Source organism: Patella vulgata, chromosome 2 (assembly GCF_932274485.2).
Source record: "Patella vulgata chromosome 2, xgPatVulg1.2, whole genome shotgun sequence".
NCBI classification, from domain to species: domain Eukaryota; kingdom Metazoa; phylum Mollusca; class Gastropoda; family Patellidae; genus Patella; species Patella vulgata.
In genome coordinates, this window is record NC_065880.2 from 52,597,928 (window position 1) to 52,623,544 (window position 25,617).

Sequence of the window (25,617 nt, forward strand, 5' to 3'; positions counted from 1 at the left end):
CAGCTGTCCTTGTCAGGCCCTCCGCATTCGCCTAATAAACATCTACATCAAGTTTAAACATTCTACCTCAATTAAAAGCAGAGTTATCTTCTAAAGTCTTGACCAATCAAATTGATTATCGCTCCTTAGCCTAAGCCTAAAATTCTCATCACCGAACTTAGCCAAGGTAATGATATAATGAATCTATACTCGGTGTTTCATCACTCTCACTTAATTAAAACCAAAGTTATCGTGCCCCAAAGCATCAACCAATCAGATTGATTGCTTATCTCTGTTTACCGTAAGCAGACAATGCATATCATCGAACCCCATTAAGGCATTCACCTAATAAACACCTACGCCAAGTTTGAACATTCTAGCTCAATTAGAATGAGAGTTATTGTGTTCCAAAGTCTCGGCCAATCAAATTTCTTATCGCTCTGCTTACTCTCAGCAGAAAATGCTCATTATAGAACTTAGTCAAGGTATTGGTGAGATAAAACTCTACATCAAGAGTCCTCACCCTCACTTAATTAGAAAATTATCACCTTCGAAACCCAATCAAGGCATTGACCTAATAACACCTATGTTTCATGATTGTACGGACGATGTGGACGGATTGGTAACACTGAGATATAAAATACACTATTTATGGTTCAGCCATCTTTAATCAACAAACTTCCTAAATGGAGATAACTCTATTCTGCTATAAGCCAGGAGGGGTTATCTCCCATTTTACATGTTAATACTAATACATAATAAAGAGTACAAGGAAAGCTTGTACATCATATTACATCCCTTTTGTTTTGGAATAAAAATAATTTTAAGCATTAGTAAATACTTCATTGATTACGCATATAGTTCAAAGCTTAATTTTTAACTTTTGCATGTAATAAATTTGATAATGAAAATTGAAACTTGAATAAAATTATATGAAATACTCTAAAATACTACTTGTTATTTTGTTATCACATTTTAGTGATCACATTTTATAACACAGTTTTTGGCACATGTTAAATGTCTAATTTCTTTGGTTTGGTTATAGTGCGACTAGATTTCTTTCTGGATGGTATGCTGCTATTGGCTTCTGGTTTTTGGTTGTTGAGTTGTATGGAGTGTTCTGGACCATTTTCAGAGGATCTCTGTTTTATGTGTCGTCTGTTTCTCCGATACGTTTGGTCATCTGATGTTCTGACGAGGTAAGATCTGTGTGGCAAAACACTGGAAATTATGCCAGGTGTCCAAGATTTGTTGTTGTCGCTTTTCTGGACGTACACCTTGTCGTTATGTTGAAGGTCTGGAAGCGGCTTAGCTGTTCGGTCATAAAAGCGTTTCTGTTGGGTTTGTCTGTTTTCTCGTGTGGCACATACATTGGCAGGATCTTGTATTTCAGGTTGGAGTTGTGTTTCTGTTACTGGGAGGATGGAACGTAGACGGCGACCCATTAGTAATTGTGCTGGGGAAGCTAAATTGTCTATTGGAGTCACTCTATATTCCAGAAGACTGATATATGTGTTTCCACCATCTTTCTTCGTTTTGTTTAAAATGTTCTTTGCTGTCTGTACACTTTTCTCAGCCAGACCATTTGATTGTGGGTACTTTGGACTAGACGTGATGTGTTTGAAATCCCAAGTCTTGGCGAAATTGTAAAATTCACTGGAGGAGAATTGCGGACCATTATCACTGATAACTATGTCTGGAATGCCGAAGCGAGCAAAGTTTGCTGATAGTTTACTGATAACTGCTGCTGATGAGAGAGAATGAAGTTTGTCGATCTCGAAGTATCGGCTGTAATAATCAGTGAGTACGATGTAGTTCTTGTTGTTAATGGTGAATAAGTCCGTGCATACTTTCTGCCAAGGTCGTGTTGGTATCTGATGTGGTTTTAGTGGTTCCTTCGTGTTGGAAGACTGTTTCTCGCCACATATTGTACAGTTGGTGACAATCTTCTCAATGTCTCGGTTCATGCCGGGCCAAAATAAGATGTCTCTGGCACGCTGCTGACACTTTTCTATACCAAAGTGACTAGAGTGTATCTTTGTCAACATTTCGGATCGTAGGCTCTTGGGAATTATTATTTTGTGTCCCTTGAATATAAGATTCTCCATGACTGTGAGTTGGTCTCTGTAATTCCAATATTCTTGTACCTCTGATGGGCATTTCTTGCGGTGTTGTGGCCATCCATCTAGAATAGTTGTTTTCAACTTGTTCATTTGTTGATCTGTTGTTATCTCTTTCCGTAGTTTTGACATTTTCTGATCACTAACTGGTAGGTTGGCTATTACGCTGTGGACTAGTAAATCCATTTCTTGAGACATGTTATCTGGTGGTATTGTGATGAAATTACGACTAAGTGTATCTGCTACAGGAATGTCCTTTCCGGGTACAAAGATAACGTTAATGTCGTATTTCTGTAGTTGTAGGAGCATCCGTTGTAAACGTGTTGGTGCTGTCGCTAATGGTTTCTTCATTATGGTTTGGAGAGGTTTATGATCAGATTCAACTGTGATCTGATGTCCGTATACCATTTGATGAAATTTTTTGCAACCAAATAGCACTGCATACAGCTCTTTTTCAATTTGAGCATAATTCTGCTCTGATGTTGTTAATGATTTTGAAGCGTATGCTATTGGTTTCTGCTCCTGCATAAGTATTGCTCCAAGTCCGTGTTTTGATGCGTCAACTTGTAGCGTGATATGTTTTGATGGATTGAAGTACGCCAGCACTGGTTCACTGGTGATTAGTTTCTTGACATGGTTTAAAGCGCTGTCATGTCTCTGATCCCAGTGGAATGCTATCGTCTTCTTCGTTAGTTCCCTTAATGGAGTTGTAATTTCAGAAAGTGAAGGCGAGAATCTGGCTAGGTAGTTGATCATTCCTAATATTGTTTCCAGTTCTTTCTTGTCTGATGGAGCCTTCATTTCGTCGATTGCCTTTACTTTCTCTGGATCTATTTTGATTCCATCAGCTGTAATAAGGTGACCGAAGTAGCTAACTTCTGTGGTCCCTATAACTAATTTGTCTGGATTCAATTTAACATTTTTCTGGCAACTTCTATTAAGAACTGCGAGCAAGTTAGCGTCGTGTTCTTCACGTGTTCTGCCGAATATTAATATATCATCTACGATCGCTATGCATCCGGGAATATCGCCATAGATTTCGTCAATCTTACGTTGAAAAACATCTTGAGCTGAGATGATCCCGAAAGGCATGCGCAGGAATCTGTATCTGCCGTATATTGAATTGAAAGTTGTTAGGTATGAAGAAGATTCCGTTAGCTTGATGTTCCAATAACCAGATCTAGCATCTAATTTGCTGAAAAACTTGGCTCCATTAAGTAAGGCAAAAGCATCATCAATAGTTTTAAGATGGTAATGAGGTCTTTTAATCGCTCTGTTTAGGTCCAGAGGATCCAGGCATATTCTGAGTTTTTTGCTGTGTGGTTTTTCTACCACGACTAACGAATTTACCCAATCTGTAGGTTCTGTAACCTTTTTAATGATGTTATTCTTCTCCATATTATCAAGTTCATTCTTGAGGCGATCCTGTATGGAATGTGGAACTCGTCTCGGAGCATGTACTGCTGGGACGGCATTATCTTCGATTTGAATTGTGACTTCGCCATCAAATTCGCCAATTCCTTTAAATATATTTTTGTATTCATTCAAAACGGATTCACGTGAGAGTGGAATCGTTGCTTCTTCGAGAGAAAATATGAATTTTACCAACTTCATTTTGGTTAAGAGAGGCAAGCCTAGTATGGGAGGACCTGTGGTATTTATGATGTAAAATTTATCAGTGGCTGATTTGGTTTTATAGCTACACTGTAAATCTATGAATCCGTGGACTTTTAATTGTTGTCCTGAGTATCCGGTGAGTCGCTCTTCTGTGTTCTTCAATAGAGGGGGGTTTGGAATTTTCTGGAAATGGTCGAATGGTAGGACATTGACTTGAGATCCTGTATCAATTTTGAAAGTTGTTGTTTGCCCTTGACCTATTTCAAATTTTACAAAAGCTTGGTCTTTTGGTGTCCCTTTGCCCTCTATAGAGTCAATATATAACTCGCTGACATCAGTATCCGAGTAGCTGTCATCATCCTGATCTATTGTGTGTATCTTTCTGTGATCTCTGTAATTGAAAGAACCAGAACGGCAAACAATTGCAAAATGATGCCATTTTCTGCATTTCGAACACTGTGATCCTTTTGCTGGACATCTTTGATGTTTTCCGTGCTGTTGACCACAGAATGAACAGCGTTCATCAGGTTGTCTGGAACTCTGATGTGATCGTTGCCTTTGGCCTTGTCTTCGGTTTCGGTTAGCATCACTGTGTTGCGATCTGTCAGTGTGCTTATGTCGGAACTTTGAAATAGCGTCTACTGTTTCTAGAGATTGCTGTGGCTGTGCTTTGGAGCTTGACATTGATTTAAGGTGAGATTGTGTTATTTCATGTGAACGACATACGTCTATAGCCTTTGTCATGTCCAACGTATCTCCAATATCGAGAAGTTTTTCCCTGACTTTCGAGTGCAGGATTCCACAGACAATTCTGTCTCTGACCATTTCTTGGGGCTTATCATAGGCACAGTCTTGAACCAAGAGCTGCAGGTCTGTTGTAAATTGTTCTATTGTTTCCCCTTCATGTTGTATTCTTGTCTGAAATTGATATCGGGCGAATAACGAACTTGACTTTGGGGTCACATACGAGTCAAATTTATCTAGAACTGAATTTAAACTTGCTGCTTCTTGTTCTGTAACTGTGAATGTGTTATAGATATCTCTGCCTTTCTCACCGGCCCAAATTAAAAGGTACGCACACTGCTCAGCCTGTGTTGCTTTCTTTAATGGTCCCATAAACATCAAACGGACGTGTTGCTTGAACTTTTTCCATGCTTCGGGAAGGTTCTTTGAACTCCAGTCTACGTTAGGATGCGGTGTAGAGGACATTGTTTTGCTAGTGTGTGTAAATCAGTTATGGCGCCGAAATTAGTGAGTTTGACAAAAAATGTTCCTGTATCTTAATTCCGCCCCATCTGTCGGAAATTCGTATTTTATAATGAGGAGTGAGGATTTCTTTTTAGTTTTGATCCATTCTGACACCATGTTTCATGATTGTACGGACGATGTGGACGGATTGGTAACACTGAGATATAAAATACACTATTTATGGTTCAGCCATCTTTAATCAACAAACTTCCTAAATGGAGATAACTCTATTCTGCTATAAGCCAGGAGGGGTTATCTCCCATTTTACATGTTAATACTAATACATAATAAAGAGTACAAGGAAAGCTTGTACATCATATTACAACCTACACCAAGTTTGAACGTTCTAGCTCAATTAGAAGGAGAGTTATTGTGTTCCAATGTCTCGGCCAATCAAATTGCTTATCATTCTGCTTACCCTGAGCAGAGAATGCTCATTATCGAACTTAGTCAAGGTATTGATGTAATGAAACTATACACCAAGTTTCATCCCTCTCAGTCACTTAATTAGAACTAAAGTTATCGTGTCCCAAAGCATCAACCAATCAAATTGCTTATCTCTGCTTACTCTAAGCAGACAATGCTTATCTTCCAAATCATTCAAGGCATTGACCTAATAAATACCTACACCAAGTTTGAACATTCTAACTCAATTAGGAGACTTATTGTGTTCCAAATAGTGTGACAGACAGACAGACAGATGTAGGCAAAGGTTTATTAGAATACCGTATATATTTTTGATGAGAATACGTTTATAAATTACTTCTAGTTTTATTAAAGATGCATTATGTAAGAGCTAAATCTTTTTGCAGATCTTTCTTTTGGCCTCAAATTCGAATTCAACCTTCATTATGGTGGAATGGTGATGTATTTAAACGGTTTTTGAAATCGGAAAAAAATGTGACCTCTAGAAAATCCGCAAGCTAAAAATGCGATTTTCCGAACAATCAGGGGCCATAATCCAGAAAGTTAAGTTCGGATATTCGCGATTATCAAAAGGAACCACGATCTTAGTGTGTAATGGTGATACATTCACAGGTTTTTTTTTTAAATCGGATAAAAATTGTGACCTCTATAGGGACCACAAGCTAAAAACATGATTTTTTGTTCAATCAAGAGCCGTAATTCAGGAAGTTACGATCCGATATGCGCGAATATCAAAAGGAACCAATATCTTTGGGTTATAAACATGTATTTCAAGTTTCATCGAAATCGGATCAAAAGTGTGACCTCTAGAGGGTCCACAACATTGATTTACCAGATGTTTACTCTATTTGCGTACGAGGGGCGGCCATTTCGTCTGGCAGTTTTGGCACGATTTTTACGAAATTCGAACTCATGAAACATTACGGTGTAACGGTGATATATTCGAACGTTTTTTTAAATCGGATAATAATTGTGACCTCTAGAGGTACCACAAGCTAAAAACGCGATTTTTCGTACAATCAGAGGCCATACAGGAAGTTACTATATCCGATACGCCCGAATATCGAAAGGAACCGGGATCTTTGGGTTATTAACTTGCATTTCAATTTCCATCAAAAACGAATCAATATTGTGGCCTCTAGAGGTCCACAACTTTGATATACCAGATGTTTACACTATTTGCGTACGAAGGGCGGCCATTTTGTCCGGCAGTTTTGGTCCGATTTCCATGCAATTTAAACTCAGACAAAATTACGGTGTAACGGTGATATATTCGAATGTTTTTTTTAAATCGGATAATAATTGTGACCTCTAGAGGGACCACAAGCTAAAAACGCGATTTTTCGTACAATCAGAGGCCATAATTTAAGAAGTTACGATCCGATATGCGTAAATATTGAAAGGACCCGAGATCTTTGGGTTATAAACTTGCATTTCAAGTTTCATCAAAATTCAAGAAGTTATGGTCCGATATGCGCGAATATTGAAAGGAACCGAGATCTGTGGGTTGCAAACATACATTTCAAGGTTTTAAAAACCAAATCGGATACAAAAAAGTGTGCCCTCTACAGTGTTCACAAGCTAAAACGTGATTTTTCGTACACTCAGGGGCCATAATCCATGAAATTACAGTCCGATACATGCCAATATCGAAAGGAACCAAGATCTTAGGGTGATAAAACTATAATTCAAGTTTCATTGAAATCGGATAAAATTTGTGGACGGACGGACTGGGGCGACGATAATATACGTAATAAAGGCACGGAAATAAAATGGGGTTTAACGTCCTACTCCAACTGGGCTTATGAAAACGGACATATTATGCCATAGTGTGTAATGAGGATAAGTTTGTCCGGGGGGATCACGTGACAAAGTGGGTAAGACGCTGGCTCGCTAGCCCGGAGGTCGGGTGTTTGATCCCTGCATTGGCCGAGAAAGTTCATCCAGATTTTCCGGCGTGGTTTCCCCTTGACAGTGATGCAGGATGGAGGGCCTGACAAGGACAGCTGTCTAGTCGTTCGGATGGGACGAAAAAACGGAGGTCCCGCGTACACATTGGCGTGCACGTAAAAGATCCCTTGGCAGTATCGCCGCTGCCCGGGCAAAATTTCCCTCATAGCACACTGTATGGCGTACGCACGTCTTCATTAGCCCAGGTAAGGAGCAGAACAGCAGGACGTTAAACGCCATTTTATTTTATTTCATTTCATGTTTGTCCGGACAGCGACAGCGACATCCGAATGACAATACGTGTACGTTGTCCCTTGGCCCTCCGACCTACACAAATGACAGGGGTGGGCAACGCCGAAAATTCCCGATGAACTTTTTTGCTCAATATTGGGATCGAACATAGGACCTCCAGATTAGCAAGCCAAAATCTTACTCACTGAGCCACCGTGGCTACTCGCTCAGAATGAAGTAATTTGACTGACCAAAAAGACCAAAGTAATGTCCCTTTGTTAGAATTTCTAACCGGGTTTACAGATTACCTACTCACCTTCAGTCAATGGTGATTACAGACCAATCCAGTCCTGTCAGATGATGATTAAAGGGCTAAATTGAGAAATTGTTGATTTAATCTTAAAACTGGTAAGGCTCCCACTAAACTGAAACTAGCTTGGGTTTGAAAATAACATAGGTTACCAAGCAACAAAATATATCCCTACAAAAACCAAGATGTCCGGGCAGGCGACAAGCGTTGTGACATATTTATTGTTTCGTAGGTAATGAAAGCAGTAATTTTCACACACAATGTGTACAAACTTTAAAGTCAATCGGATGATAACTTTATTATAGTCTCTAGAGTGAGCCGACAATATACGGCCACTGTCATTCCGGAATTAGTATATGGTTCAATTTTATTCTAATAATTTGCTTGCCCACAGGGTCTTTGGCAGTGGGTGGAAACCGGAGAAACCCATGACGTTGAACAGGCAACTCTACTAGTACTACTTGTCACGTGCAAGCTAGGAATCTAAACCACGTCACTTAACTGAATGACAGACCTTGAACCAATAGGCCACCAACACCCATAATGTTCGTACAGCACCAGTTGTAAGATTGTAAGACACTTGATTTTAGGGGAAACTAAATGGTAATGGTTGTTCTGCATCTGATACTACTTATTTGTGGAAGAGATGTCATCCTATGGCAAATTCGTGTAGCTAAAGTTTTTGTATTATCCTGACTTTTTTTTAAATTGGCATTATATCGTAAAGGGCTTTGTCGATCTTGCGTGTCAAGAAAACTGTGTCTAGTCCCCCAGGAAGAAAAATAGTCGGTCGCAAAATCAGTGCAGTCGGTCGCAAAATAAGAGCAGTCGGTATCAAAACAAGTGCTCACTGCATACGTCACGCTACTCACGCAAAACTTTAGTATAAAATAACCTTGTCAACTTATCATGTTTGAAAAAATGTTGTGTTTCATTCTTATTCTGTTGTGAGTATGTTGGTCAATGAACAAAATTTCCCCCAGGGAGAAAAATAGTCGGTCTCAAAATAAGTGCTGTCACTGCAGTCGGTCTCAAAATTATGCATCGACGAGGTAAACAAACAATGCCAGAATAGATCCCAAATACTATGTATTTGCGTGAATCCGTGAGCCTAAATTGCATACGTCACACAAAACTATAGTATAAAATAACCATGTCTGCTTGTCATGTTTGAAAAAATGTTTGTCACTCTTATTCTGTTGTGAGTATGTTGTTCTATGAAATGTTTTTCCCTAATGGCAAAAAAATAGTCGGTCTCAAAAAAAGTACTCACCGCAGTCGGTCTCAGACTAAATGAATTAATGAGGTAAACAACCAATTACAAAACAGGCGAAATTGACAGATAGGCCACAAGATTCTGTCTCATTTCTTATCCTCTCGTTAGCGAGAATTTGGTTCCATTTGCCATGACAATGACTAAAATTTCCAGGCCCAGTCCCGAAAAATTAAAAGCTCGGTTACATATCTGAAATTTTTTCGCGCCTGCGGTGCCCGATTCCGTTATAACACCATTCTTCTATTCCTCTGTTTTCTTATACTGTCTCAGCACTATCATATTCACGGTTATAGTGAACTGCCCAGTTATACTAGTGTGTGGGTCGTGGGGCGTCAGACTATACAAATGTTATGTCAACTCTTGCAAAACAGGCGGAATTGACAGGGGCGGATCTCGAGATTCTGTCCCATTGGCTCACATTTCTGGTCCTCTCATCCATAAGACTTTCTCACAGCAATGACCTAAAGTGCTAGGATATTGACTCAATTTTTCCAAAATTTTCTCAGTGTTATAGGCACAATCATCATATATGACATAAAGTTTATGTCAACTTAAATAAAACTGCTTTCCGGCAAGACAACGATCGGCGAACAACTATATAATTATACAATACTGTCTATGTTCTACTAGGACGCTTAATGTTATAGCCAGTATTTTGTTGACATTCATTGTGGGGTGGGATTGTGGATGGCACCCTAGATTTGGAACCACCCCTACCTCACCCCCTATTCCCAGCTTCTAGACCCGCTCTGCACATGGCCCTTAGAAAACTCGGACCTGTGGTGCGTGGCTCCTGACTGCGTCACTCGTACTGGGGGTATGTGCATCAGTCGGTCGCATTTTGGCTATACACCCCCCTCCCCCCAAACAAAATCGTTATGTACGCCCCCGAGTAGTCCTGTTGGGTCCGATAACCGAGTTCCGCATGTACAAATTGGTAGTGTAGTAAAAGATCCTACTGTAGTTGGAATTCGAAGAAGAGTCTACAGGTGCTCACTATAATTCTCAACCTTGCCATGCACATGTAACCATATAAATAAATATTACGATGCCTTACTCTCCAAATGACCAAAGTAAATTTTTACTGTGACCTTCGTCGTACTGACCTGTTGGCTAGAGGTATAATCACATTATGATTGGTCAAAAATTTAGAAGCGGTAGCTAATGTTCAGTTTAAAAGTTCTACACGTAGCATTGACCAGTATGACAGCAATAACCAGGTAGCACAGCATTGCTATTACTGTAGATAATTTGCAAAAACAATGAGTTGATTTTATATCTGAGGGATGCAGCTGTCACTAATTTCATTAACCAATTACAGATCTGCTTTACCCACACACAGGAGCATGCAGAAAGGGGGACAATGGGCTTGGGCATCCAATCCCTGTCACCTTTGTTGTACAAACTGCCTAACTTAATTCTTTTTATCTGTTTTTACATATTTGAAATATCTTCCTTGTTCAGTATGAAACCCTGTACTTGAGTCATGGGGGCATACAATCAAGGTGTTGGCGTCTGCCCACCACTGACTACACAACACCTTATCCTAGAGAGTCATGGACGTCAACTGGTGGGTATGAAGGGCGCTTATCACACAATCACACTTTTATCATATACTAAAAACACAAACTATTTTCTTGTCCTGTATAATTTATTTAGCCAAGCTGATGATTTCAATTATTACATCTGAAAGCCATGTTAAGACATCAAAGTGACATAGAATTAATACATATGATGGTAGCTAACACATTACACTCTTAATGAATTTCCAGCAGTACATATTATTCATAGAACTAAAATAATGCAAGAGTTTGATCTTAACAAAACAGGATTCATTTTATCTAAGTTTAGTAGCCTAAAAATAGCAAGTATAAAGACTTTAATCTTTAATAATAATATACAAAAATAGTATCTGTTCTGGATGTCAACATTATTTACAAGCTATCTCCAATCCTTACTACAACAATTCTCTATCACACTTCCAAATTCAAATTATGTCCAAATATGTATCTTGTAAGGTTAATTCAAAGGATTAAGAAAAGCAAATTTACAGATTGATTATTCTTTCCAAAGCTCTTTGTAAACTAAATTATTACTACAATTGCGGCAGAGAAAAGAAGTGCTATAATAAGCCAGCTATACTTTATTACCTTTTTTAAGAAAACTTTAAGAATTATTCGTATAAAAATTCAAATTTACATATGGCGAAAAAAAATCGCTGGATTCCTGTACATGGTAGGTATTTTACATCAAAATATCACATTATAATTCATGTACACAATCCAAGCATTAACAGAGTTCACCTTTTATTATATAAATTGTCTAAATCACGACAACTAAATAATTATTTTATTATTGGTATCAGTAAAATATGATAATACGACTGTCTGGAATAATAATACCCAAAAATATATTCAACAAATATAACAAATCTCTTCTGATGGGCGCAAAAAAAAAAAATGTGGAAAGTTTAACAAACAATAAATAAGCGTCTGCACTAAACTGCAAAACTAATATTAACAAAATTATCAGTGAAACTACTGGAACAGTTTCATAAAGGACCACATTCCATTATACAATGCTGGTTTTCGATTGGTCAAACTTTGCTCTGGCAAGATGGTGGATACCACCGCAAAAAAATAAAAATAAAATAAATCTAATCATGTTACAAAATTAGGATTCAGATATTAGAAATCTAGGTCAGTAGTGGTCCGCAAGTCATAAACTATTTTAATTCTATAAATTTTCATCCTATTTGGATTATTTCCATATATCTACAATTAATGCCATACCCTATATAATAATAAAGTGATATGCTTCACAATTCGAAAATACTAAAAAGAAAGGAGTAAAGCCCTATCCATATTTTGAAGAAATTGAATACACTTTTCATATGAACACCATATTTGTTTGAGAAGGGGTTATAGATTTTAATACATTTTTTTTTTATAAAGATATAATAAACATAAAGAAAAATAATATTGAAAATAAAAAAAAAATGTATACAAAAAAAATCTATATGATAGATATGGTTTACTTAAAGCTAGAGAATACTAGAAAAAAGCAAAATATATTAGCCTCGCAAGTGAACTTGTGTGTCATGTCTTAGTAGCACATTTGGTCAGTCAATGATAATATAATGCATATTAAATATAGACAACTATATAGAATGTTTTAGTGTAGGATATTCTCCATGTGATATATAATATATATATAGTATAATAATTGTATAATCAATTAAGGAGATTATGATGAAGAATTCAAGTTTCTGTTGTATCATTTTTATCTTCCTCATCCCCATCTACACTATCATCTAGTAATTTAGATGTAATCACTGTTCTAGTTGTAGTTCGTGAACTAGATGCTGGTCCCCTGTAATTATAAACATTATTCAAATAAACACTAATTATTTGAGTGACAAATTCAAACAGTAAATCACAATGTTCATGAAATGCAAAACTATTGCAGACACTACATTTAAAGCAGCATTGTAACCTCACAATCCTGTAAAAGTAAATTGACAATTTTAAGCTATGAAGCATGCACCAATTGGAACCCGATCCTATCTCAATCAATCACTATAGCTTTAAGTTCCTCCATACATGCAGATCGATGTCTAAAGCATTATTCAGGCCTAGTTTGCCTTCCAGAATCCATCATTATTGAGATCAAACAAGAAGAATACGAACCGTAATTTTCTTAATGATGTAATTTCTCTAGAATGAGTTTCATTTTGTTCTACTTGATCATCTAGTTCTCTCTGTAATTTACGTAATTTAGCTGTTAATCTAGCTATTTCTTCTTCTGTTTCATCTAAGTTACGTTTTAACCCTTTAACTCTATTATTAGATTTATCCACCTGAAATAAATAGAACATAATAATAACCAGACTAATTCTACTTAAGTAGCAAATAAACCAAGAAGTTTTATTAAGTTTATTAATTCAGTAATTATACATAAAACAAACCTGTTCTTTATACTGGTCCGCATGCCTTCTCTCATCTTCACCTTGTAGGATTAATTCTTTAATACGTTTTTCTAACTTTCTATTAGCTCTTGAAAGTGTAGATCGATCTCTGTAATATGTTAAAACATAGTTTATGAAACAGACCTAATTCAAAATTTTAAACTATAAAAATGTCATTGCAAAGTTTATCTTGCAAATGTCTCCATACGTCATTTCTATTTGTAAAGGCTAAATTTTATGTCATATTTCTGACTTAAATCTTTTCACAACAGAAATGGGATTTGACCACGGTATTTATAACAGGGTGTAGCCAGTCTAAAGTTACACTATACACATGAAAATGGATTCCAATTAGGAGATTACTCTTAGAACACGTGGCGCGACAGCGTCAAGTTGTTCTACTTGACAATTCAAGCATCGTTAAAAGGACAATAAACTCCCTCTAAAAAGGAAACAGGAACGTGTTTATCGATTTTGTAGCTCAAATATATAGGGATTTTCTTTGGAACTATTAAAGAAACATTTTAGACCCATTTTAAAAAGTCGTAATTTGGCCACGTGCTTGCATTCATTTTTCAAAATATTCACAATAGATTTAGACCGTCCTTGCTTTCATGTAAATTTAAAATGCTTGAGTCTCGAGTTGATGGTAAATGAATTATGAAACAAAATGTTATTCGGATATCAACAAAAAAAAATATTTTTAACGTTTGAAGATTTTTAAAAGAACAGAAAATTAGTCTTATTGCGGTATTTTGAGACCGACATCCTCAAAAATACCCTATAAAACTATGCCAGTGATGTCTAGCCTAAGATATCAATTTTGGCATGATTAGGCCTACATTTCATCTGCTATTTTCGACTTCATTATATTTTCAAGCAATTCGTGTGCATAATGGCTTATTATATTACGCAGATCATGCTAGTCAGACTTTGATCAAAGCGGGATTTTAAAAAAATTCCACCTGATTAAGTAAGCAGGGGTTGCCAGGCAAGATACGCCCACATTTCGCAAGAGATGAATAGAGAACAATCAGGGGCCATAATCCAGGAAGTAATGGTCTGAAATGCGCAGACATCGAAATGGATTGAGATATTTGGGATATAAAGATATATTTTAAGTTTTATCAATATCGGATAAAAATTGTGACTTCTAGAGAATCCACAACCTTATTATTACAATACTTTAACGTTATTTGCGTGAAAGGGGCGTCCAATTTGTCCGGCAATTTTGATCCGATTTTCACAAAATTCAAACTAAACCTTCATTTGGGTGTAATGGTGATATATTCAAACGTTTTTTGTATTTTTTAATTCGGATAAAAACTTAGACCTCTAAAGGGACCACAAGCTAAAAACGTTATTTTTCATACAATCAATGGCCATAATTCAGGAAGTTATGCGCGAATATCGAAAAGAACCAAGATCTTTGGGTTATAAACAAGTATTTCTAGGTTTCATTAAAATCGGATCAAAATTGTGGCCTCTAGAGGGTCCACAACCTTGATATACCATATCTTTACATATATATGCCATTTTGCAGGGCTGTCGGTAATTTTTCAGTTGATTAGCAGTACTGCTAATCAAAAAGTCCAATGTATTAACACATGATTGGATAATTGTGTTTTAACCAGCAAACAGTTTAGATTTGGAATATAATACATACTTAGCCTCCAGATCCAACTGTTCTTCAAGATTAAGAACTTTACTTTCTAAAGCAGCAATAGTAGCCTTAATTCTGGCTCTATTCTGTCCCTCAAGTTCCTGTAGTTTATCGCGCATTTCTTTGTTCTGTCGTTCTAGTTGCATTCTCTGGTTCTCTAGTTTCTGTGATACAGATCTCTCTGATTGTAAATCAGTATTAATTTGGTCCACCTTAAATTAAAATAAATACTATTATAGAATACTTGTGATAAGATAGGTTGCCAGGCAACAAAACATACGCCCACAGCAGCTAAATCGTCCGAGCGGTCGACAAGGGTTGTCACATATTTATTCCTTTGGAGGCCTTTACAAGACAGTTCCATACAGATCAGATTATAATTTTTACCATTTGAGGGTTCACAAGGTACTACAAACTGAAACAAGGGTCTCAACTCTGGAATTAATCTACAGGAATTATTGAAATTTGACAGGCTTTTTCGTTTTACTAATTTAAATAATGCATATAAATTTCATACAGATCAGATGATCACTTTTGTCATTCAAAGGTTCACAACCGCCATAACTCACTAATTTAAATCATGCATATCAATATCACAAAGATTGGGTGATAACTTTTGGCGTTAGAGCATTCACAAGGTTCAATAAAGTGAAACAAGGGCCATAACTCTAAGACGTAATTAACGGAAATTGCTGAAATGCAACTGGCTTCTTCGTTTCACTAATTTAAATAATGCATATAAATTTCAGAAAGATAGGATGGTTACTTTTGACCTTAGAGTGTACACAAGGTTAAACAAAGTGAGAAAAGGGCCATAACTCTAGAAGTAATAAACAGAGAAATTGCTGAAATTCCATAAGCTTCTTCGTTTCCCTAATATAAATATTGCATATAAATTTCACATAGATTGGATGTTAACTTTTGGCATTAGAGCGTTCTCAAGGTTCAACAAAGTGAAACAAGGGCCATAACTCTAGACGTAATAAATGGAAATTACTGAAATGTCCCTGCTTCTAGTTCAAATTGCCAATATAAAATGTAAACTATGGAATATAAAATGAAAGACAAACTGAGAAACATCTGATTTTAATCCAATTGGTGAATCAACTTACTTGTAACTGAGCTTTTCTGGCTTTTTCAGCCATCAGTTCTGTATTATTACGTTCATCATCAAGATCATCTTCAAGTTCACTGATCCTAGCTTCCAAACGACGCTTTTCATCCAACAGGGCGTTCCTTAATTATAAATAGTTTGATTAGTTTTTAAGTACATGGGAACATCTGTTAAATGGGGTATTTAACTGGTCGAAACAGTTCAATTCTAACAAAATGTCAGTCCATTCAATTGCACCCTACATTCATTACAGGAGTAATTACAGTAAACTTAGCATAAGCAAAAGATCCGAAAACCAACATTCAGTCTTAGCTCGATTAGAAATAAACTGCAAGAGCCGGATAATAATTGATTCAAAGGCACATTTCAAGTTTTTGTTTGTATGTGCGAGTAGATACCTTGCGTTTTGGTGCGAGTAGGTAACTTCCGTTTAGTCGCATCTTTGAAAGATATCCTAAACTTTCCCAGAAAGTGTCTCGTACAGTGACAGCGATTTTCGAATTTTCCGTTTTGTGTCGCGTCGAATAGGCTGATTTGACTCAAAATGATAGAGGAAAGTATTTTGGGGCTCTGTGCATGGAATACCTAACTGTGTTTTAGACCATCAGGACGAAACTGACAGTGAAATTCTGAACATACTGCCGATCCGACTTAGGTGATGGAAAAAGAGCCGGAATTAGATCAAATGGACCAAACATTTTGATCCGAGTGGAGCAAAGATCCGACTTACGCGCAGAAATTTAATAAGAAAAACGTGCAGGATCAAAGGGTCCAAACGATTTTATCCGAGTTGAGCGAAGATTCAACTTATACAAATCCAACTTAAGCGAGGTTTACTGTACTCAATGCAGGAAAGCAGCATGTTCCTTGTGACTGACGTTAATATCTTTCAAGGTGACTGACATTAGATAATATATTTGTTGTTTGAACAGTCCTTCGAAATGAAAAACTAAAAATTAAATTGCTTTGGCTTGTTCAATATATTTATCAAAGACTTGACTTCAATATCTTATAATATAGACAACAATATAATCGATATTGAGGAACAGTAATAATCCTTTTGTTTTTTCAAGGAAGTGCATTTTAATTACCACTTGGCAAACAATATTGAATGGTTGCATTTATCATGTCATTACATAGAAATTGACAACTTACTTCGAAGAGGCTGATCCACCAATTTCTTCTTGTAACTCATCCCTCTCAGATTCAGCATTTCTTCTGGCTCTTTCAGACAGAGCGAGATCCTCCTGTAATTTCAAAACTTCCGCCTCCAGATTTTTAATTCTCTTCTCCCCATCTTTCTGGGCCTGTACCATCTCTTCCTTTGATATTCTAATCTCATCAACTTCACGAGTAACTTCTTTCATCTGAGCTACCATTCTCTTGTATTGTTTGACGGCATCTTCCTTTACCTTATTAGCCATCTGTACTTGTTGTTGATAATCATTGATATCACCTTGTAATTTATTTCTAGCACTAACAGCAGCACCTTTCTGTTTCCTTTCTTCTTCCAACTCAGCTTCCATTTCTCTCAACTATACAAAGAAACATATTATTAGAGAAATTCTCAAATACAGAAATAGCTATTATATTACATTTTGGACCTGAACCAGCAGAGTACACTGTCAAGCCTGCTTGAGTTTCAAGAAAGTTGTCATTAAAAGCATGATACGTTATAGACACTAAATAGTTATTTGATCAAACATTAACTTCAAGATCTCACGGATACAAGGTAACATACCAAGTTTCACTAAAACATGATTAACAATATAGACGATCATGTTTACAAGAAGGTGTGGGTGAAAATACCATATTCCTTCTATTACATAAAATGTATTTTTTGTCTGTACACATTTCTCCTCTCACAAAGGCCATTTTTAGTTGCATTTTAAAATGTTTGTTGCAGAATATATCCAATATAAGAATTTAAAACTAGGAATGACGATACCTGTCTCAATAATGATTTCTTTCCTTCTTCAACCATATCTTCTTTACCCTGAATATCTCGTTCATATTGAGCTTTCAAAGCATTCATATTAACTTCTAGACGTAATTTAGCATCTTCTGATAGTTGAAGTTCATCTTCTAATTCTTCAATCTGTTGTCTTTGTTCTTCTACTTGTTGTTGGAATGCTCTCTTGGCTTTCTCCAATTCATGAACCTATAAATAAAATTTTATTTGTAAATTAAAAGATCTATTTGAATACATCCTATCATTTCAATTAATTGTTATAGTTGTTGTTTATTAATCATCACACTGAAAATTTTTCACTACTGGTCACTATGTTCCCCAGCTTACTCATACATGATACAAGTGCAAAACTTTAGACCACTTGGTGACCCACCCAACAGAAAAGGATAAAAATGACTTACGTTCTTTCCGACATCATCCTTGGATGAGACTAAGTCATCCAATTCTCTCTGTTGTTGTTGTTTAGCTCGTTCTAAAGCCTCATATCTTTCTTGAATATCATCTAATTCTCTTACAAGATTCAATATTTTAGTCTCCTTTTCTCTACTTTCTCTTTCAACATTATCTCGTTCTTGTGCCAACCTTTAAAAATAATTCAAACATTTATATTCTCATTATTAAAATATCTGTTCCCTTTAACAATCTCCATGTATAACTTTGGTGTGATTTAAATAAAAGTATGCCATGTCATACAGGCTTCACTATGAAAACACACAGGAGCATTTGTTAAACACTGTATTTTGAATAGAATATCAACTAAATTTAATTACTTTCATTTTCTTAAGAAAAGTGACAATGATTCTTAATATTTTAACCTATACATCTATAAACAGATCAAATATTTCAAACAAACCTTTCAGCATTAGCTTTCTCTTCAGCCAACAATGCATCAAATTTACGAGATTTCTTTTCAAAAGCATTTGCAGATGTTCTCTGGCTTTCCAACTCCATAGTTAAATCTTCTACCTATATATAAATAAGACAAAGATCGGTCAAAGTAATTCAAATAAAACTACAAGTCCTAAAATACATCTATATTTGATTTTCAGTTTTGAAAAGTGAACCATAATTTTGAAAACTACAAAATATCATCAATACAAAGGTTACGTATTCCTTAATCATTAATTATGTTAGTATTCCATTTGACTAAAATCCAATTTTAGTGCCACATGCAAGGAAATGGTGAAATCTGGGACTGTAATTATGAAATTTAAACAAAGATAAAGAGTTTAATAAAAGTATAGTAATACCTCAGCCTGTAATTTCCTACGAGATTTATCAAATCGATCCGCTTGTTGCCTGGCTTCTTCAATTTCTCTCTGGAAATTATCTGCATCTCGAGATGCCTTCTTCTTAAATTCTTCAAGAGCTTCATTATTAACAGCATCTTCCTCTGCTTTCTTCTTCACCTCAACAATCTACAACATATCAATAAACATCTTCAATTAACTCTCAATAAATCTTGTGCTTTTTTTTTTTTTTTTTAAACAGCCACATTGGCAAGAGAAATCACATGACCTTTGATATAAATACAGCAATTAACATAGTAATTTATCAAATTTTGATAAAACCTGATACATGTCAAAGTCAGCCTGATGTCAAAGTCAACATATTAGAGTTATCCTGAGTTATTGTATAGACATTTACCTTTTGTTGTAAATCAACAACCTGTTTCTGTAAGGCTTTCTTGGATTCTTCTTCCTCTTCCAGACGTTCAAGTGTGTTCTCTTTTTCATCAAGAACTTGTCTTAATTTAGACTGAGCGGCCAGTTTCTGTCGTGTTTCTTCTTGACACATATCCTTAAATATTAAATGTGGCATTAAAAAAAGAAAAAAAAACAGAGATGGAATGGAGGAAAGTTTTGTGGAGATCATCCAAGCTGGTGATCAGGACATTGACTAGTACGGAGAGGACGGAGAGGTGGAATGAAATGAAATGGTAACGTCCTACTATTCTGCTCCGACTGGCGGAGAGATATAAATACAATATAAAAATGTAATAGGCCAAGAAATGGCATGGATTTAAAATAGAGGTTAGGTCGATGTGGAAGAAATTATTAGTTTTAGTCCTGATATGAATTTGAATTGTCTAGTGTAAAAACTAATCATGGTAGTCAAACAAACTTACTTCATAACAGTAGCAGTAATTCATAGACCTATTGTATATTACATTGTATACAGAAAACATTTTCAATTACCTGACAATCTGCTAACTGAGCTTCTAAAGCACTTGCTTTTTGTGTCATTTGAAGAGACTTGGTTTCAGCTTGTTCCAGTTGTGTTGAAACAGATTCTAGTTCTCCCTAAAATAAAAATCACATAATATGGTAGAAACAAAAACATAATTGACAAAATATGTCATTGTCATACATGTCAAAATAATGGCAGGGTATGCTAACTAGGGTTGGCAAAAAAAATCAATATAGCCGATAATCATCGGCAACTACAGGAAAATATTGATATCGATATTCAGTTCTTGATATCGATACTCGTATAAAAAATAACGGAGCTTCTATTAAATGAAATTAACGGAATGTTTGGTGTCAAATAATCACCATCATATCATTCAAAACATGCTAAAACTAAAAACCCACACGCTAAGGTACAATCACCGCGCCAGTAATTTTCGTTGTTGCTTACAACAATGACAATGAATATTAATTAATTAATAGTTCACGGGAAATAACTCGGTTTTAATAAAAATTCATTTCTTGTTATAAGCGACCAAGGAAAATTGTCAACAGTGATTGATGGCGAGTGCGAAGCTGCGAATACTATTTTGTTAATAACACCATCAGATAAGCGGTGAACAAAACAAACATAGTTTGAGGATCATATATTTTTTTTTAATTTGATAAATAACCAGGGTATATAATAAGAAGAAAAAAATTGATTAGCAATTATTGGATGTCTAAAAAAAAAAAAGTGCAGTTCCTCTTGATTGAATAGCAAATAAGTCAATTTTCACGGTATCGTATAGTCCAATCTCTAAAGGCCATAATTTCTACTGGAATACAACTAATGTTTATGTGTATATGGGTGACTTTCATTCCCTTTAACAGACTTCAACCACGAATAGTTTTATGTTATGTAGATCATGTTCTGAATACTAAAAACATAGGTGCACCTCGCTGTTTTTCATATTCAATTCCCGCACAGTATTCAAATTTAAAGTTACAATTTCATATTTTCTAAGAAAGTCAAAACATAATTATTTCTATGTCTTTTGCTCAATAGTTTGTCAACTCACTATTATACGATCATAGGTTATCTTTCTCAACCATAAAAATCTTCACACAGGAAATAACACAATTACCGCCCTTGTTTTCCTATTCCCCACGATGAAATAGCTATCTTCAAACATTTGAATTTGAAGTTGAAAATGATATTTTTGCCAATTTCTCAACTGGCAATAGTAAATTATAGGATTAATCGGATTATTCTTTAACAAGGTAGGACTGTTTATACCATCTATTTTAGGGCTTTATTTTAATACATTTTAAAAATATAACTTAAAAATATGAAATTGTAACTTTAAGTCCGTAATATTCCTACAAAATTAGGTGTTTTCGTAATACGATAGAATATAAGCATGCCAGTAAAATATTCCTTCAAAACTATGTGTCTCATTTACACGGCAGAAATCAAAGCAAAATATCTGTGATAAGAAAAGTTTGTAATGTCGAAACATAAAATGGTGTTTTACAATTACATCATAGCTTTGACACCCGTATGCAATGCATGCATTGTCGCCATGTTTTTATTTGGCCATGTGACTTTTTTCCCGCCAAAATGAACCAAGTAGAGCCATTTTAGTCACAAAGTAGTTTGTTAAACAAATAAAAATTAAACTGGTCTGTATAGCTAATAACAGTGTATGCTTTGGATGGAAACATTTTTCGTATGATTATTGACTACGGAATATTTTTGTTGTTCATTGAATGGAAAATGATTAAAATATTGTGTGATAGCAAATGGGATGCCAATTCTTAAGGGAAATTACAGATAAAAATGATTGCTTTGTAAATAATTATCGAGCTTGTATATTTACGGAATTATCAAATTTACTTTAGTACTAATTACTTAATAAGATCGTGAACTGAATGACTGTTAAAGGCAAGCCTGGACGCAGCTCAAGAATTTGTGCCTGACATGACACAGGTTGTGACTGACAAACATATCGCTGCTGTGTTTCCAAGAAACTAAATAAAGCTGTACTGAATGGATGAATCCCCTCTGTTTCACAAAAAAAACAAACTCACTGCTTAGTAGTGCTTTGTTCATTTAATATATTATTAATCAATTATCAAGAGGAGGAAACCCCCAAAACTCAGAATCTGATTCACTCTCTGAATTGAATAAATTAAATTTTTCTTGATTTAATTTATTAGAATTAGGAGAAAAAAACTCATTTTGCTTCGAAGTGCCAAGACGACCTTGACCCTCACCCTCGAGATATCTCGCTGACTCTCCTGTCGTCTATCAAGTTATCGGTAGTTGAAGTTCTGTTTAGAGTACTGCGTGGATCATCCTCCAGCTTTTTTAAGAAAGATGTTATTTTTGGCATAGTGATAGAATACAAATTTGGACTGGATTATGTGTTTATATGTAAATACCAAGGCCGGGATTTATCGTCTGCTAGAAGCCGGGGATCTCACTCTCGCGTGAAATTTTTAAGTCTCGAATAAGCTGACCCATTTTGTCGCAGATAGCACAGAGTAAAAATAACAGAATAACTGTCTGAGTTGATCAAGACTTTGATTTTCCGGATGTTTACAGTCAAGAACATCGTGGAACTGGCTACTCAGTTTATACATCAGTTACGATGATCTACATTTCTTTTTAAAAAATTTGGACGGACAAATTGACAGGAACAATAAAATTTGTGCCTGACATGGTGTAAAATTTGGACGGACAACATCCGTGTCCGGCCGTTTGTTTCCAGACTTGGTTAAAAGATTAGCTTACAATTAGTTTATTGACTAATCTTTGACGAATTTTAATCTCATCGACCGACATCAAAGGGACTAGAATGTCCGTACGCAGTGTAACGGTAAATCATGTTGTTTTTTTCACGCTTAATTTGGGACAAGAAACTTGATTCGCAGATTCCCTTAAATTTGATAAATTTCTGCTAATCAAATTAATATCCGATTCACACTTAAGTCTTTTTTTTTTAGCAAACTGCAATGCGATACCGATTATCATATTCCCTGTCAGTAACATATTTAAATGCATTATTAGCATACAAAACAGTTATTTCTGTCAACTTCAAATTTTCTGATATATTGATATTGCCGAAAAGTTGCCGATATCGATATTTAAAATAGTTATCGATTGCCAGCCCTAACTGCTAACTAATCTGGAACACAGGATACCACTTGCCAGTTTAAACAAAATGTATTCATCTCACAAGTTCATAATCATATAGCACAAAAAATAACTGTTACGAAACCACCATAATAAGATCTTTACTTCTTTCATCTTTATGGTTCTGATTTCCAACACTGCATAAGATCTAACATATATCCAAAACAGCTGCTGTTCAGATGATTATAATTTGATTATGAATAATGTAGCCAAGTATTATGCTTTATCAATCTTACCTGTAATTTTGTGGATTTTTCAGCAACTTCCACCTTAGTTCTATCTAGTTCTTGTAATTTAATAAGAGCTTCTTGGAGCTGACTGTCAATTTGTTTACGTTTTCTTTCTGATTCTTGTTTAGCTTGTTGTACTTGTTTTAAGTCGTTGATCAAATCTTGATTTTCAGCTTCTAATGTCTGTTTTACCTTCTCTATACCAACTTTATTCTGAAATAACACAATGTAAACATAAGTGAGAGGAAACTCACCGTTATCCATTCCAAATTCAGGTGCAAAATAATGGATAGATGTAGGGTTTAATGCCCACTCAACACAAACTATCAGGTCATTTGTTTTTAGCTTGCGTTTAGGGACCTTGACAATTGCGTTAGATCACTTTGAAATCAAATTTCTTTTCCGGTAATTTAATCATTTTCGATCCACTGAAAGTTGTATTACCAAAGGACCACCAATTAATGCAGAAATTAAGATATACACATACCTTTCTTGTATTCTCAATTTCTTCACTAAGAGCTTCAAGTTGAGCCGTGTATTTATTACGCATCTCCTGTATCTGACTCTCATGTTGTTTCTGTGAGGACTCAACCTGTTTCTTCATTTCTGATACTTCTTGTTCACGTTTTTGCCGAACATCCTGGACAGCTGCAGTTGTATCCAAAGAATCTTCCAGTTCAGTTTTCAAAGCTTCTAATTCCTATAGGATAAAAGATTACAAGTAAAACATGGGGATAATGTTTACGTCCCCATCACAAAATCTTACCACTATATAGCGAGGAGAGCTCATCTATATACAATATAGTCACATTACCGATCAGATTATGATTGGCCAATTCCAGATTAGTCTACCAATAAAAACTTTCGATACTGGAAATTCTGCAAAATCTTTTGAAAGGCTTTGATTATTTAGACATCTGATTATCATTCTGTTGCCTCAGACCAAGAACATGGTTTTTTTTTAACATATCTTTAGACATCATCAGACCAGCTAGTACTTGACCCTACTTTCTACTGAAACCGGCTGGGATTGCATTCCTGTACACTATTTGAAACAATTGAATATGTGTTTTTAAGTGTTTTTTGATCACATTAGACCTAATGGGTGGGGGTAGAGCTTATCTCTTTAACAAGGTTTCAGTATAAAAACGGTTCATTCAAATATATATACTGCAAAAATATACCTCATTCAAATCACGTTTTTGCTTCTCAGCTTTATTTCTAGATTCCTTTTCAGTATCTAAATCTTCTTGTAGTTCTTGTATTTGGTTTTGTAACTCTCTCATCTGTTTCTGAAGAACTGATCTTTGTCCAGCTTCTTCATCAGTTCTAGATGGAAGATAATAACACAGACATAAAACTTATAAAGTGTCTAAGTCCAAAACGTCTTACATTTATTATGTAAACTGCTACCATTATCAACTTCTACTTTTATTATAGTTGGAAGAACCATTAGTTATAGGAAGTAAGCAATGTAAATTTAGTTAACTAGGCCTACAGCTATCAGAAATATCTGAAGTGGGATTCAACAAATGATGCATGAAACTAATCAAACAATCAAAGGATAGAAGGCATAGAAAAACGAATGGTCGACATGTTACACAGGTCATTCTGAGATTAACATTGTAATTTTATTTCTAGTTTTACTATTTCTATGCAAACCTTATTTGTATTCCAACTGCCAGTTTGCTTGTACACAGGGTCTTTAGCAGTTAAAGGAAACTAGCATTTAGATCTCTTATAATAGGTAGATTAATTCTGTAAAAATAAATCTAAAGCACGAGAACTTACTTTTGCAAGGATTGTTGAACTTCTTCCTCGCGTCTCAATAACTGTTGTTGAAGGTCTTCAACTTGATCACGTTTCTCACTAAGTTGATCTCGTAGATCGTTTAATTCAGTTTCTAGACGTCTACGAATCTTCTCCAATTCTTGGCGAGCCTACACATGTAAATAAAATAAAGTAATCAGATCAAGAAACCAACTGAGTATATTTCTGTGAATATCTAATGCAAAGATATAAATAGATGGAATGAATTCTGTAAAACTGAATTTTCACTGAATTGGTCTGTAATACTACTATGTGAAACAGTTTACAAAATTTAAATCAAAGAGAGAGAGAGAGAGAGAGAGAGAGAGAGAGAG

The 25,617-nt window shown here is 35.5% G+C and overlaps 2 protein-coding genes across 3 annotated transcripts in view; both read right to left on the reverse strand.

Moving 5' to 3' along the window:
* Positions 1 to 627: 627 nt before the first annotated feature.
* Positions 628 to 5,264, reverse strand: LOC130010749 (uncharacterized). The gene is made up of 2 exons (XM_056098747.1): positions 4,280 to 5,264; positions 628 to 1,360 (listed from the first exon to the last, which is right to left on the reverse strand). Exons 1-2 carry the CDS (start codon positions 4,923 to 4,925, stop codon positions 993 to 995), a joined length of 1,014 nt encoding a protein of 337 aa, XP_055954722.1. The 5' UTR covers positions 4,926 to 5,264; the 3' UTR covers positions 628 to 992.
* Positions 5,265 to 10,789: 5,525 nt separating this feature from the next.
* Positions 10,790 to 25,617, reverse strand: part of LOC126812365 (myosin heavy chain, non-muscle) — a 55,550-nt gene continuing 40,722 nt past the window's right edge. For both annotated transcript variants that reach the window (XM_050538737.2, XM_050538736.2), the window contains 16 exons: positions 25,265 to 25,413; positions 24,658 to 24,802; positions 23,961 to 24,173; positions 23,480 to 23,686; positions 20,072 to 20,176; positions 19,521 to 19,673; positions 19,124 to 19,291; positions 18,727 to 18,839; positions 18,275 to 18,455; positions 17,850 to 18,062; positions 17,057 to 17,436; positions 15,900 to 16,023; positions 14,791 to 14,999; positions 13,125 to 13,233; positions 12,847 to 13,016; positions 10,790 to 12,529 (listed from right to left, as the gene is read on the reverse strand). In XM_050538737.2, the coding sequence (XP_050394694.1) occupies positions 12,418 to 12,529; positions 12,847 to 13,016; positions 13,125 to 13,233; positions 14,791 to 14,999; positions 15,900 to 16,023; positions 17,057 to 17,436; positions 17,850 to 18,062; positions 18,275 to 18,455; positions 18,727 to 18,839; positions 19,124 to 19,291; positions 19,521 to 19,673; positions 20,072 to 20,176; positions 23,480 to 23,686; positions 23,961 to 24,173; positions 24,658 to 24,802; positions 25,265 to 25,413 (2,751 nt within the window). In that variant the 3' untranslated portion in view covers positions 10,790 to 12,417. The remainder of the gene's footprint in view (positions 12,530 to 12,846; positions 13,017 to 13,124; positions 13,234 to 14,790; positions 15,000 to 15,899; positions 16,024 to 17,056; positions 17,437 to 17,849; positions 18,063 to 18,274; positions 18,456 to 18,726; positions 18,840 to 19,123; positions 19,292 to 19,520; positions 19,674 to 20,071; positions 20,177 to 23,479; positions 23,687 to 23,960; positions 24,174 to 24,657; positions 24,803 to 25,264; positions 25,414 to 25,617) is intronic.